Genomic DNA, 14,337 nt, shown 5'->3' on the forward strand with positions numbered 1-14,337 from the left:
GTCAGAACTTTTCATATAATGGGAATCTATCTACTGATATTGTATGTTTATTAAAAAACACATAAAAAAAGAAATGAAGACCAAAGAGCTTTTTCTACTGAGTTTTTTCAAAGAACATGTTAGAAAAAAAGTTAGACAGTGTAAAATAAATAATGTTATGGTTTTAAACTTCATTCTACAGAACATGCTGAGAACAAATCTAGTATTATGAGAAATATGTGGTCTACACATTATACAAGTTATATATTTTTCATAGGTCCTAAAGCTGAAAATAAAGTTCCCAGCCATTTACTTCATTGGAATTATTTCTCAGTAAAGTCATTTCAAACTACAGAATAGAATTTTTTGAGCTTTAACGATCATCCTATTTTTTTCACATAGTCTGCTCTTTCCCTCTTAAATCCTTGCTCATTCCACCCATTTCGCTTACCATTTATGTGCACAGAATGCTAGCAAGTAGCAAAGCCCAGGGGACGGATTTTGGTTATTAAATTTTAAAAGAATCTAAAGCAACTATAGTAATTAGTAGTCAATAAAATACTTCCAACCAAGTAAAATTAATCTGGGTACTGTTCTATATTTTAAATTTGCCTGAGGCAGGCTTTCGTGGTAAAAATGCTACAATCTCCACATCAGTACCGATTTTAATGCCAAAATTTGCATTAGAAAAAGCATTATTCACAAAAAAAAAAACCAAGTTAAGACCGAATTAAATCACAGTGATTAATTTGCTTGTGGGTTAAAGCTGAATTCAAAAAATCTATAAAACTAAATATGTGGAAGCAACAGAATGAAATTTCAGTAATTGGGGCAAAGGTTTTCCCTAATTAGTTGCAATGCATCATTAAATTCCATTGCACCAGCAGCTGAAAAAAATATAGCTGTTTCAGAACAAGAGAAGCATCTTTTTTGGTATATATTCATAGTTAAATCTGATGACAGCCACCATTAATAAAATATTTGAAAGAAACAATAAAATGTGAGATGAGAAACAGAATAAGACAAATATTTGGCTCATTGAGGAACAAGTGTAATAGAGGTCTCTAATAATCAAATATGGGATAACTTAAAAATCAGATACTGTTTACTAAAGTTATCCTCAAGTAAATCCATATTTCTAAGATTGTGGCTATAATTACAGAACTTATGTGATTACTGTTACCAAACTTTGATTTTTTTCTACCCTTGTATTTTATCAGGCTCAATAAATTTCATTCTTATTATCAAAAAAAGCCCACAGTAAAGATGAATATGTAATAGGAAGTTAGATACATGGATGGATGGATGGATGGATGATGGGTGGATAGAATAGATAAATAAAATAGTGAGATAACTAGAAATGTGAGATAAGAGAGTGAGAGAGAAGAAGGGAAGGGAAAGGAAAGGAAGGGAAGGAAAGGGAATGGAAAAGAAGGGAAGGGAAGGAAAAGGAAGGGAAGGGGAGGGGAGAAGAGGGGAGAGGAGAGGAGAAAAGAGAAGAGAAGAAAGAGAAGAGATAGAAAGCTTTATTATGAAAACCATATAAGCTCTTGGCTGCTGTGCTGAGGCTAACCTATAAATGGATAAGGGGTGGAAGCACAGACCAATCAGTTGGCTACAAAATAATGCAGGTAGGACAGGATGGTGAACTTGGACCAGGTGACAGTAACAAGAGGTAGTGAGAAATAGAGGTGGAGCCAATAGGCTTTAGTGGAAGTTTTAATGTTGGGGGTTTGTCGTAAGCAACTGAGGGGTTTCAGTTAACTGCACTGGGGAAGAATGTCAGTAGAGCAGGTTTATGGGAGATGATTAGGAGCTCAGTTCTGGACAACTTCATTGGATACGAGTAGGCAGTTGGGTAGGAGAATCTGTGGTTCAGGGAATAGGTCCAGGATGAGTATGCATACTAGGGTGACATCAGCATGTATTTATTAAGTCATGGGATTGTATGATATCACTGAAAGAGAGAATACAGACAGAAAAGGGAAGAGGCATAAGGACTGAGGTCTAGAATACCCCCAAATTTAGGATGTTATCTTGGTAAAACTGCTTCCAAGAACTGACCTACCAAATCACATACAGCCCAGAAGTACAGGATTGCATCAGTCACTACAGACTTCACTAAGACTGGGCATGATTTTTGATGCTCTCTTACTCTTTCAATATTTATTCATTACAAGTTAAAATAAGATTTTTTTGTATGTTTATTAGTAATTTGCATTTTTGTCTTTTCTAAATTATTTGTGTATTCAGCTCATTTTTCCTCACATATTCTAATTCCCCTTATGATCTGTAAAATCTCTTTACATGACACTTTAAATTACAATGGTAATTAATCTTTCACTTGTGATATTTGCTGCAAATGCTTTATCTTATTTCCATGGTTTTTGGTGTGAGAGGTTTTACATATTCTAACCAAATTTATTTGTTACTTAATTTGTCATGTATTCCACTGCATTAATACAAAGAAAGATAAATGAAATATATTCACACATATTCTTCTAATAGTTTTTTTTTTATTTTTTACATTTAACTCTCAGTCCTTCTTATACTCATGTTAGTCATATGGGAAGACTCTCATTAAACATCTTTTTATAATATTAAGCAATATATCAATCCCATATTTTGATGTGTCTCTGATTTTCAGTTCTTATCTATAATAAAGTCTAGATCTAAGATATCTGTTCCCTCTGTTTGTTTTGGCTACCAATTCTTGTGTCTATACTTCAATACTTTCTTACCATGTTTTTAAGTTATATGTTATGTATACTACTGATTTGTCAAATAATTGCCTGACAGACATGTGAGTCTTCTGCTCTTGTTGTCTGGTTCTCTACTAAACCAGAGAGCTGGATGCCAAGTTTTGTTTTCTTCTTGCTCAATACAGCGTATGGTATGTAGACTAAGAATGCAGTTTTAAATTCAGCCACACTGACTAGGCAGTTAGTGGGACTCTCCTACACTCCCTTCTCAGACCCAGACTTCAGCACGTCTCTTTGCTTACAGTGCTGCTACTGCTAGTTCCTATGGATCTGAGTGGGGATTTTCCTCATAGGCTGGGAGCAATCAATACAGGCATGGAGGGTTTGCTGCCACATTAAATTCAACTTTAGATATGTTTTACACATGCCTAGCAAAACTTTCATATTTGCCAGAGTTCTTTAAATCTGCTCCTCCTACTAGTCAAAAACTACTCAAAGGATTTCCCATTCAGTTAGAAGACATGTCCATGTTTTTTTCTAAGAGCTAGTTTATTTTAATATTTTTACTTATTTCTTTAAAAATCTTTTTATGTGAGTTAAAATCTTATTTCACCCTTGACATTAGCCTCCTCATCTTTTTTTTCCCCTATTACTCCATTTTCCATGGATATTCTGCCAATCAGAAGCACATTTCCGTGACCACAGATGATAAACAGCAATCAAAAAATGTCAATGAGAAGAATGAATGGTGCACGCCCTTCTGTACACACAATGCCAGTGTATTACACCCCAACTGCATCATGAAGTGGGCGGTTGCGCAGGTCCTACAGGGGAAGCTTGCGAGAATGTGTTGACTCCATTCCTGAACCAACCCAGCATCTGGGAATTTAGAGAAATAAATTCAAAAATCAGCCATGTACCAGATTTGTGGCATCGGCTCTGGGTCAGGCACTCTTCTAATGTAAAAGGCTATTATTCCATTATTTCACTGATGTTTTCTGTCAGCTACCCTGTGATTCCACTGAACTTTCTAGAAAGAAAAGCTCCTGACTGAGATGGTGATTGACAAGGTAGACGGCTACCTCTCAATCTCAGTTTTATTGAACGTGGACCTCAAAGAACCTCCTGCATTTGGCGATTTAAACACTGACTCTCACATGCACCCCTGAGGAAGATTCTGTCCCTTCTCTGCATTCCTTTCCTACTGACCTGATACCAGTTCATGTACACATTAATCACATTTCACAGACATGCAACTTGTCCTTCCCCTCTCTGTGGTCACACATTCCAGTTTAAGGGGCCATTTAACTGCATCTTGTAAAATGTTAAAAGAGGAGCAAATCTCAAATCTCACCCTCTTTCATGAATTCTTCCACATAGCTGGCCTCAAGTACCTCACTTGCATTCTCTCTGAAGGCTTCCCTCCCTCGACTCTCACTTTTCAAGTTCATTCCCTTCACCTCCCCTCAATCCTCTGCTCCTAACAACACCTGCTCTGGCTTAAAACTACCTACTTACTGTTTCATGAAATTCCCCTAACTAAACATCGACTGCTTATTTCACTTTGACACTGAAAGGGATTTACTGAGCAGGTCTGGAAGAAAGACTACAAGTCAACTTCATATGATTAAAAAACAATTAAATTTGTGGGAAAAGCAAGAAAGGTCATGTGCTGTCTGATTATCACATACCAAAAATCAGTACCTAAAAATAGTCTCCACTGATGCTAATAAAATGAAATAGCTCAAGATCAGTTTTCTCTAAAACTTGTGTGCAAGCCCTATTTGCCATCCCCTATATTTGATGTGAATCAGCTGGGTGTAGGAAGTGAGTTTTTTTTTTTTTAATTTGGTTTTGCTTATTGTAAGGAGGGCTTTGGTTTCATCTTTCGCCCCTAATATGAGTTAGATTGGAAAATTTTAAAGAGATTCCTTGAAAAGACAAGCAAGAAATTAGAGATGTTTGGTGGATTAGGAGGGTGGTATCCATGTTATAGATCTGTGTAGGGAAAAAGGGAAAATGAAGAATTATAAGTTGCTTTATGAAGCATATGAGAGAGGAGAAATTTAAAGAGAAGGTAGCGTAGAAGACATGTAATTTTTTAGTTGTAAGCAAGGATGTTTGTTTTTAAGTTTTAAACTGGCAAACCATCAAAATAGAAATCAAGAATAAAATCTAGCAGGAGAAGTGGCAGCACAGTTAGCATTTTAGAGGAATACCGCAAATTACTCTAAGTGGTAATGAGAGTGTTTTAGGGAAATGGAGTAATTAGTTGTTTTCGGGAACCACAATTCCTAAATTGAGCATGATGACTAGTACTAATTGATAATTAATAGCTGAGTGCTTTCCACCTCCTAAGCACTCCATAATATGATTGACGGATATGTTGCTTACGAAACACAGAGTAACATTTATAAAGCATTTATACAAATAGTATGTGTGGGAAAGCTTCAGGCATCTGAATACTCTATTGTAATAGAAAATAAATAAGAACAACAATAATAAGAACCCATACCTTCTCTGTGTCAATGCCTTTTGACATGGACCATGTTGAAACAATATAATCCATGACTCGTTCACTAAGGCCTTTGGGGACCTGATAGAGTTTCAGGAAGTCCCGAACATTATTCAGCATCTCGTGGTACCGGTTGGTGTTGGCATACATTTGCTGGAAAATTGTGGTAACATTTCCAAAAATAGTTGCATAAAGGAGAGCTGAAAGAGAAGAAATGATGAAAATAAAACAAATATCACAAGTGGAAAAAAAGGTATGAATATTGGCCCAATCAACGAATCATCTGACAGAGACGCCTTCATAGACTTTTTGGGATTATGCATGGTAACTTTTCCAGAAGCATGCCTAGAATTTGGTATTCACTCAGTAAATGTTATTTGTAGTATAAGAAACGTGATTTTATGAGTGAGCACCTCTCTAGTCATTGTGCCAAAACATGAGAATGGCTGATAGATTTCGTGAAGAAATATATGATCCAAGGTTATAAATTGCCTGACACGTTTAGCTTTGTAACGGAAGTCACTCTCCAGCCTTGTCCTCCAGAATGAAGCCTAATCAATTTAAATTTTCAAGGCACTGATGATCCAGTTTAGAAATGTATATGCTCTTTCTCATTGCTTGCTTCTTTCGGCTTTTGGAATATTTCTCTGCTTACACATATTATTGACAGAACATCAGAAATATAGGGAGTGTAAACAATGTATTCCATTTCTAGAAGGTTCTAGAGAGAAACATGGTTTGGAATTAGCAGCTAAAATAAAGCTTTGGGAGTGCCTGAAAATTCTAGTTATTAAACTCATGTCAGTATCCCAGCATTGTAAGTTTTTTTATTTCATTATTTTAATTAAGAGTTCAGCCAACTTGCAAACCACTGTTACTTATCTATAGTGGCTAGAAAAGGAATAGGATTTCTTAATGCTCCTAACTGCTACTCCCTCCCTAACCTATAATTTACCAAGTCTTCTCTCTTCTGATCTGGTCAGGCTACTAATGTTGACCTGATCTTGTTAAAGCTTTCAAAAGCAAACTCAACACACATCCAATCACACACCACTCCCAGCCTATCCCGTCCCTTTGGTTTTATTCCCTTAGTTAACAGAGGGCTCTTCTGAAAAGACAGCAGCACTTTATTCCCCTTAATATTCAATAAGCAAAATGTTTAGTAACCACACACATTCCATAAGCATTTCACAAATAAGTGGAATGTCAGACAATGATCACTTCCATTCTGCTTCCTCTGAGCATTTAAAAAAGGCCTCCTCTAAACAAAAACTATGGACTGTTTTCATTTTTCAGTGTTATCAACCAAATCCCATTTGACGGTAGTATAAAATCCATCTAGTGAAGCAATTTAAGATCCTCAATCTATTTTTTTAAAGAATAGTTGCTTTTTGAGTACAACAAATTATAACTTCACAATAAGAAGCTATGATTTTACAAGCATTACTCACTTTTTTTTTTAACTGTTATTTAGGGATCTTGGTGCCAGTGCAGAACAATTTTTAAGATAGACAGTATTTTGTTAAAACTGAGTAGGTAAAATATAGTGGTGACACTTCTCAACTGGGTCTTTAAATCTTTGAATCCTTATATTTAAAAACAACAAAAAAGTATAGGTAATCACAACTTAAAGCTCTATTTCATCATTGTTGATATTAAGAAAGACAAACACACACAACACTGTAAAATGATTATAAATCAATACAAAATGTTAAAAAAAGGAAAATCTCTTTGCATTAGGAAAAAAAAAAGAGAGAAACACAGAAATAATGCAAACAAACTAATGGTAGAAGAATCATGTGACAGATACGAACTTTTGCATGTCCAGAAAAGAGAATTTGTTTTTAAAATAATGATCTCTTTAGAGGTTGATGAAATAACACTACAATCATGCTTTTGAATAGTGCCCAGCTGTTTTAAATTGTCAATAAATATCACAGAACTATTATTCTGACATGTTCAACTCATTTGGCTCCCTAAGATGCTTGTAATACGCGACATGTGCCAAAGTGTCTTACTACTGCCTTTTAGTTTAACAAATTACCACACATTTCATCTTTGGGGTACATTAAACATGCACATATCACGCTCATATGAAAAGCTTAAGCATTAAAATATGAATAAAACTGCCAATGTATTTAAAGTTTTCAGCATTAATAAATGAAGACCAATAACATTCCATTAAGTTTGGTATATTACAAAGATATCCACTTCTGCCTCCCATTTTCATGTGAGTGTAGTGTCCTACAGTGGGTAGGACTAAACAAGGTCATAATTTAAGGTGAGACATTCAATTATACATATAATTATATGTGTATAATCCTATATATATAACATGTACTTACACATACAATTTTTTAACTTTGAAATGTTAAAAAATCATGCAGAAAGTTCACATGTACCCACAGTATAGAACTATAGTAATTTATCAAAACCAGGAAATTGATAGTGGCACAATACAATTAACCAGCCTACAGACATTATTCATAGTTCACTAGTTTGTCACATGCTGTCTTTTTTGTGTAAAATTTTATAAAATTTTATCACATGTACAGATTCATGTAATATGCGTATATTTCAAAAATGAGAAACCACTTCTTCCTTAAAAATATTTTCAACATTTAGGACTAGTACACATTTCAAAAAATATAGTGAGAGCAAGTGTGACATTCCGTAGCAAGCACAATATTGCTCACCACCACAGTCAGTGTTCCCCGGATAAACGGGTACATCTTTAATGAGAGTGGCCCTAGGACATGACACACAATAATGAAGAAAATTGATCTCAGTAGAAACTATCTCTACACTGCTAACTCCCAAAGCAATACCTCTCCCTTGAATTACAGACACACAAATCTTCTTGCTTGTCTAATAGCCATTCAAATCTAACATGTCTAAAAGAGAACTCTTAATTTACAGCACCTTCTCATCAACAAACAAAGGCACTTTTCATCCCAGTGAATTGCAAAGCCACACCTAGTTGCTCAGACCAATACTATAGAGCCATTCTTCAATTGACTCTTTGATTCATCTCCTACATCTAATCTGTCAAAAATTCCTGTTGGCTCTACCTTCAAAATATAGCCTCAGTTCAATCACTTCTCATCACCTCTACCAGCATCCTGCATAGTCTTTACGAGTACATGCGTTTCCACTTCCTAGCTATGTGTATTTGGGCCACTGACTAACTCGCTAGGATTCTATTTCCTCTCTTATAACTTTAAAATCACTGTAGAATCTTTACAAAGGAACTATGTTAAATGAGGTAACTCATATAATAACAGTTTTCAAAGAGAGTTCAATAGGAAGTAAGCATCCAGGAATGTACTGTCACCGTCATCATCACGGAAATAGCTTCCAAAGAGCGGCATGAACATCCTCTTCCTTCAGTATCACCCCACCCTCTTCTATGCCTATGTCCTCAATCCTATTTATCTCTAATTTAATTTATGTATTTATTTATTTGTTTCTTTATACCTATATTCCCTATTAGAAATGCAAAATCCATAAGTACAGACATGGGCCCTGTCCTTTGTGCTCACTGCTGTATTTCCAGAACACAGACAAGTTCTTGGAACATTAGTAGGTATTCAGTATTTTTTCCAGTCAATTCACACATTAAAATCCCAGGAAACAGTTTTTCAGAAACATCTTTTTTTTTCAACTCAAAGTTTCACTACTGGTGAATACAAAAACATAGAAGGAACACATATTATTAATGTATATAGGAGAATAAAATATTTAGAAGCTAAGGTGATACATGCCTTGGCCATACTAAGAAAATAAATAAATTGGTAACGCCTATTGTCATTCATCAAACATGCATGCTCATGCTTGGCCTAGCCAGTTTTGTACAGGACTATTAAATAATTTTTCCCTTTGAATGGGATGCCATATATGTTAATTTGCCTACTTTACTAGTAAGAATTAGACTAACCTGTTAAAATTTGATAAACTTCGTTTTATAAATGCCTCTGTAGCCTTTTAAGCTTAAGACAATCTAAGACAAACTAATTTTATAAGTCTATCATATTTAAAGACTTGATAATTCTGGCATATACAACAGTAAATGTCTTATCTAAAAAGTCTTCAACTTTTCTTATTTACCATAAGGGGATTATTGTAAAGATAATTATGTTAGAATAAAGATAGCTGCAGATTCTCTGACATCCCTCCCACTGAGAGTCAGGGTCTAAATCCCTTTTGCCTGAATCTAGGCACACTCTATGCTGTTCTACCAATACAAGATGGTAGCTCTAATATACCAGTATCTGGGCCCAGACCTTAGGAAACCAGAAACTTCTAGCTCCCCACTGTTTGAATACCTGCTCTTGGAAAATAGTTTCTGTGTGGTGAGGAAGCCCAAACTTCTTCTAGAAAGGTCCACATGGAGAGGAATCAAGGCCCCTGGCCAAAACTCTTGGCTGAGTTCCAGCTAAGCACTGGCCTTAGGCTGAGCAATTTAAAATGCTGATATGAGAAGATGTTTCTGGTAATACATAAGGCTACACAGGTGCTTCAACCATCACTCCCTTTTCTATTTAAATCCATACTTAATAATAACAGTTTAGATAGGAAGGAAAACGCCCTAACAGTCTGACTGTGTGTGCAGCACATAGCTTGATAACGTCAGCTTACCAGCCACATATGTGGTTGAGCCAATTGAAAGTGAATTTTTCAAACCCATTCAAACCATCCCAGCTGATACCACACGGGCCAGAAATAAATCATGCCCGCCTAGCCCTGCAGAAATTGTAGGTTCATGAGTGAAATAAATGGCTTATTTTTAATAAATTGTTTTAAGCCACTAAGTTTGATTAATCATGCAACTCTAATATTCTAATAAACAGTTTTATTAATGGCTTAATAAAACAGATTGATTCTCAACGGATTAGGGGACCTGGGAGAGGAAGGTAAGAGCTCCTTATGATGCATATCAGAACCTAATAGTATATTTTGGAAAATTCTTTTTTGAATATTTAATATATTTTATATCTTAATACTGAAAAACAACTATTATTTTTATAATATAAACATTAAAGTCATGAATGAGTGTTTGTTTTCAAAAAGAGACAAAGGTTAAAAGATTGAATAATGCCATGTAACTGTCACAGATTTCACTATTCATTCAAGTATTGCTTAATTCAGTGATCTTTATTGAATATCTATTATATGCAGCCCCTACAATAGCCACTAAGGAACTAAGGATACGACCACAATCCCTGCTCTCAAGTAGTATCCACTACTTCCTACAGAAAAGTATTCATCTTTGATTCTCCCGAGTCACATTCTTTGAAGTAAATCTAATGATCATTTCCTTTTCACAGTTTACAAAAACTCGCAAACTTATAGTCATTCCAAGTATATAAACTAAATATCATTTATTTCTCATGGTTAAACAATTTGTAGTCAAACAAAAATCTATGTTCAGCTAATTAACTGTAACTCTGCCTCCACTTAAGAGCTTCTCAGGATAACATATAAAATGATGATACCCAGTTCTCTGAATAAATTAGGATCTCCAGTCACTTCATCTTGTTTGCTCCTTAGGTCAAGCTGCATCCATCCATCGTTTTATTAATGATTTATATTTTCTAGACTTTTTGTGCCCATTCACAATGATCCACATTTACTTTCCCTAATTATCTTTCTTTTATAAATTCTTACAAGTAATCATTGGCCTTAGACTGAGCAATTTAAAATACTGATATGCAAATGCATTTCTGGTAACCCTTAAAGCCACACAGGTGGTTCAATCATCATTTCTCTTTCTATGTATATTCACTAAAGTCCACCTTTAATAATGATATTTAAGACATGGAAGGAAAATGTTCCATCAGTCTGATTGTATATGTATCACACAGCCTGTTAAAACATTTGAAATGACTCCAGTTGGCCTCAGAACAAAGTGAAGAAGCTGATCATCAGACTTCCAACTTTAAAGTTTTATTCTCTTTCCAACTCCCTCATAATGGCTCCTGGTTTCCTTGGATGCTCTTTTGGAATAATCCATATATGTAAGCACACAGTAGGCATCCACTTATGAGCCAGATATTTTTTCCTTCACAGTCTTCACTTGATACATGCCCCATTCCATCCGGCATCTGAACCATGCCAACTATTCTGTTAGAAATTAATCTCATTAATTACTTTCTATTAAGTGTTAAATTTATTGAAAACTATTTAATATATTATCCCTCTTAGGGATGCTGGAATTTTGAAGGAGGACTTCCAGGTAACACAATGAGCTGATTGAATCTTTATTTAAATCAACTCAACTTGTAAGATAAGTTGGGACACAGAAGGGACCATTTTTAGAATTTATCAAATTAGCATAATATTGGACAGATTTCACCAGATTATTGCTTATCCCACAATTACAATAAAAACTGACTACATTAAAATAGTTTCAATAATTACATGGCAATGATTATTATTCTTTTATTAAAGTATAGTTGATTTACAATATCATATTAGTTTCAGATGTACAACATAGTGACTGAGTATTTTACAGATTATACTCTATTAAAAACTATTACAAAATAATGGCTATAATTCTCTTGCTGTACAATATATCCTTTTTGCTTATCTATTTTATACATAGTAGTTTGTATTTCTTAATCCTTTATTCCTAACGTGCCCTTCTCCCCAGTGGTAACCACTAGTTTGTTTTATTTATCTCTGAGTCTGTTTCTGTTTTGCTCTATACATTTGTTTTATTTTTTAGATTCCATATATAAGTGATACCATGCAGTCTTTGCCTTTCTCTGTCTGACATATTTTACTAAGCATAATATTCTCTAGGTCCATCACTGTTGCTGCAATTGGCAGAATTTTATTCTTTTTTATGGCTGAGTAACATTCCACTGTATGTATGTACTACCTATTCTTTTTATCCATCTGCCTGTTGATGGACACTGTGTTGCTTCCATATCTTGGCTATTGTAAATAGTGCTGCTTTGAACATTGAGGTTCATGTATCTTTTCAAATCAGTGTTTTCATTTTTTTCCAGATATATACCCGGAGGTGAAGTTGCTGGATCATGTGGTAGTTTTATTTTTAGTTTTTGAGGAACCTCCATATTGTTTTCCACAGTGGCTGCATCAACTTACAATCTCATCAACAGTTTACAAAGATTCTTTTTTTCCCACAGCCTTGCCAGCATTTGTTATTTGTAGGCTTTTGGATGATAGCCATGCTGACAGGTGTGAGGTGATACCTCATTGTGGTTTGGATTTGCATTTCTCTAATAATTAGTGATGTTGCACCTCTTTTCAAGTGCCAGTTAGCCATCTGTATCTCTTCTTTGGAAAAATGTCTGTTCAGGTCTTCTACAAAATTTTAGTTGGGTTATTTGTTTTTTATATTGAGTTGTATCAGTTGTTTATACATTTTGGATATTAACCCCTTGCCATTCATAATGTTTTCAAATATTTTTATAGTTGTTCTGTGTTTATACTGTACTAGATAGACATTTTAACTGTTTTCTAGTAATCTTTGTTTTTCATTAATGATACCTGCAAGTCATTTTTCTAATCCTTAGCACCAGAATATGAAAAGAAGTAATAAATACAGGATAACATTAGATCACTTATTCTTTCTATATATCTATAAAGTGGGTGTTACTATTATACTTACATTAATATGGGAGCACTAGACACCATACTTGAAATAATATTAAATATCTGTCTTTACCAAAACACAAGTATTGATCCAAGACCCAAAGAGTGAAGTGGCACTGCCACCAACTGAAATAAACTATCAAGGTTCCTAAGAACACTATTTGTAGAATAGCCAAGAGCTTCTTGTATATTCTGAAAAGTAATGCCATAACCTATCTTCTCGTGAGCCTCCATACAATTTATTCTTGATTCCAAATCTTTGTTCATGAAGTTTCTTTGTGGTAGATTTCAAAATATGTCCACAAATTTTTTCTATCTTGGTATGCACATCTCTTTGCAATGAGACTTTATTGCTTCTCCCACCAAAAGGTGGAATTTACTTCCTTTAATCTGTGCTAGCTTTGTGACTTCCATTAGAATAAGGCAGAGATGATATTACACAATTTCCAAAGCTAGACCTTAAGGGGACTTGCATGTTTTGCTTTCACTCTCTTGGAATGCTGTCTTGAGACCATCATTCCTGAAGAAGCCTGGATTGTACTGACAAGACAGCAAGAAAGCAAGGATGGAGAGGTCTAGTTACCTGGTAGTCCCAGCTGAACTAAGTCCCTAGCCAAGGTGCCAGCTAAATGGAGCTGAGTGCACCCAAGCAAAATTAACAGATGAACCAATTGTCTGGTCAACAGATATGGTCATAAAAAATAATGAATCCTTGTGATACGAAGTCACTATCTTGGTGTCATCTCTTACACAGCAACAGATAACTGATACAAAAACTCTTTCATCTTCCCTAAATCCCAGACACTCTTCAGGGCTTATTATTTCCTCCATAAAACCTTTGATTATCCCAGACTGAGGAATTTCTCCTATTCTTCTACAGAACCTATCAATATCTCACTTAAAACAGTAATTATATGCCTTGGTTTATATTTTCATATTACTCTATATGTGTTAACATATCTTGCTATAAATATAATGGCATTCTTGAAAGCGATTACATTTTAAACTTCCTTATAGCTGTCTATTGACAGCATAGTTCTAAACAAGAACACAAGAAAAACAGAAGTTAAATTAACTTTAAAGGATTTTCTTCATATAGCAAAACAAAACAGCAAGTACATAAGAATCATTCCCAGTCAAATCTGACTGAGAATATCATTAAAGTATTCTGAATATCCAGAGGAATCCTTAATTCAAAAAGATACATGCACCCCAATGTTCACAGCAGCACTATTTACAATAGCCAAGACATGGAAACAACTTAAATGTCTGTCGACAAATGACTGGATAAAGAAGTTGTGGTATATTTATACAATAGAACACTACCCAGCCATAAAAAAAGAATAAAATAATGCCATTTGCAGCAACATGGATGGACCTGGAGATCGTCATCCTAAGTGAAGTAAGCCAGAAAGAGAAATATCATATGGTATCACTTATATGGGGAATCTTAAAGAAAAAAAAAAGACAAACTTATTTACAAAACAGAAACAGACTCACAGACATAGAAAACAAACT

General features: G+C 34.7%; 1 protein-coding gene across 7 annotated transcripts in view; it reads right to left on the reverse strand.

Moving 5' to 3' along the window:
- The window catches only part of KCNH5 (potassium voltage-gated channel subfamily H member 5), a 333,981-nt gene that overhangs the window by 87,744 nt on the left and 231,900 nt on the right, over positions 1–14,337 (reverse strand). For all 7 annotated transcript variants that reach the window (XM_072963183.1, XM_072963182.1, XM_072963181.1 and 4 more), the window contains one exon: positions 5,197–5,396. In XM_072963183.1, the coding sequence (XP_072819284.1) occupies positions 5,197–5,396 (200 nt within the window). The remainder of the gene's footprint in view (positions 1–5,196; positions 5,397–14,337) is intronic.

The sequence above is a fragment of the Vicugna pacos genome, chromosome 6 (assembly GCF_048564905.1).
Source record: "Vicugna pacos chromosome 6, VicPac4, whole genome shotgun sequence".
NCBI classification, from domain to species: domain Eukaryota; kingdom Metazoa; phylum Chordata; class Mammalia; order Artiodactyla; family Camelidae; genus Vicugna; species Vicugna pacos.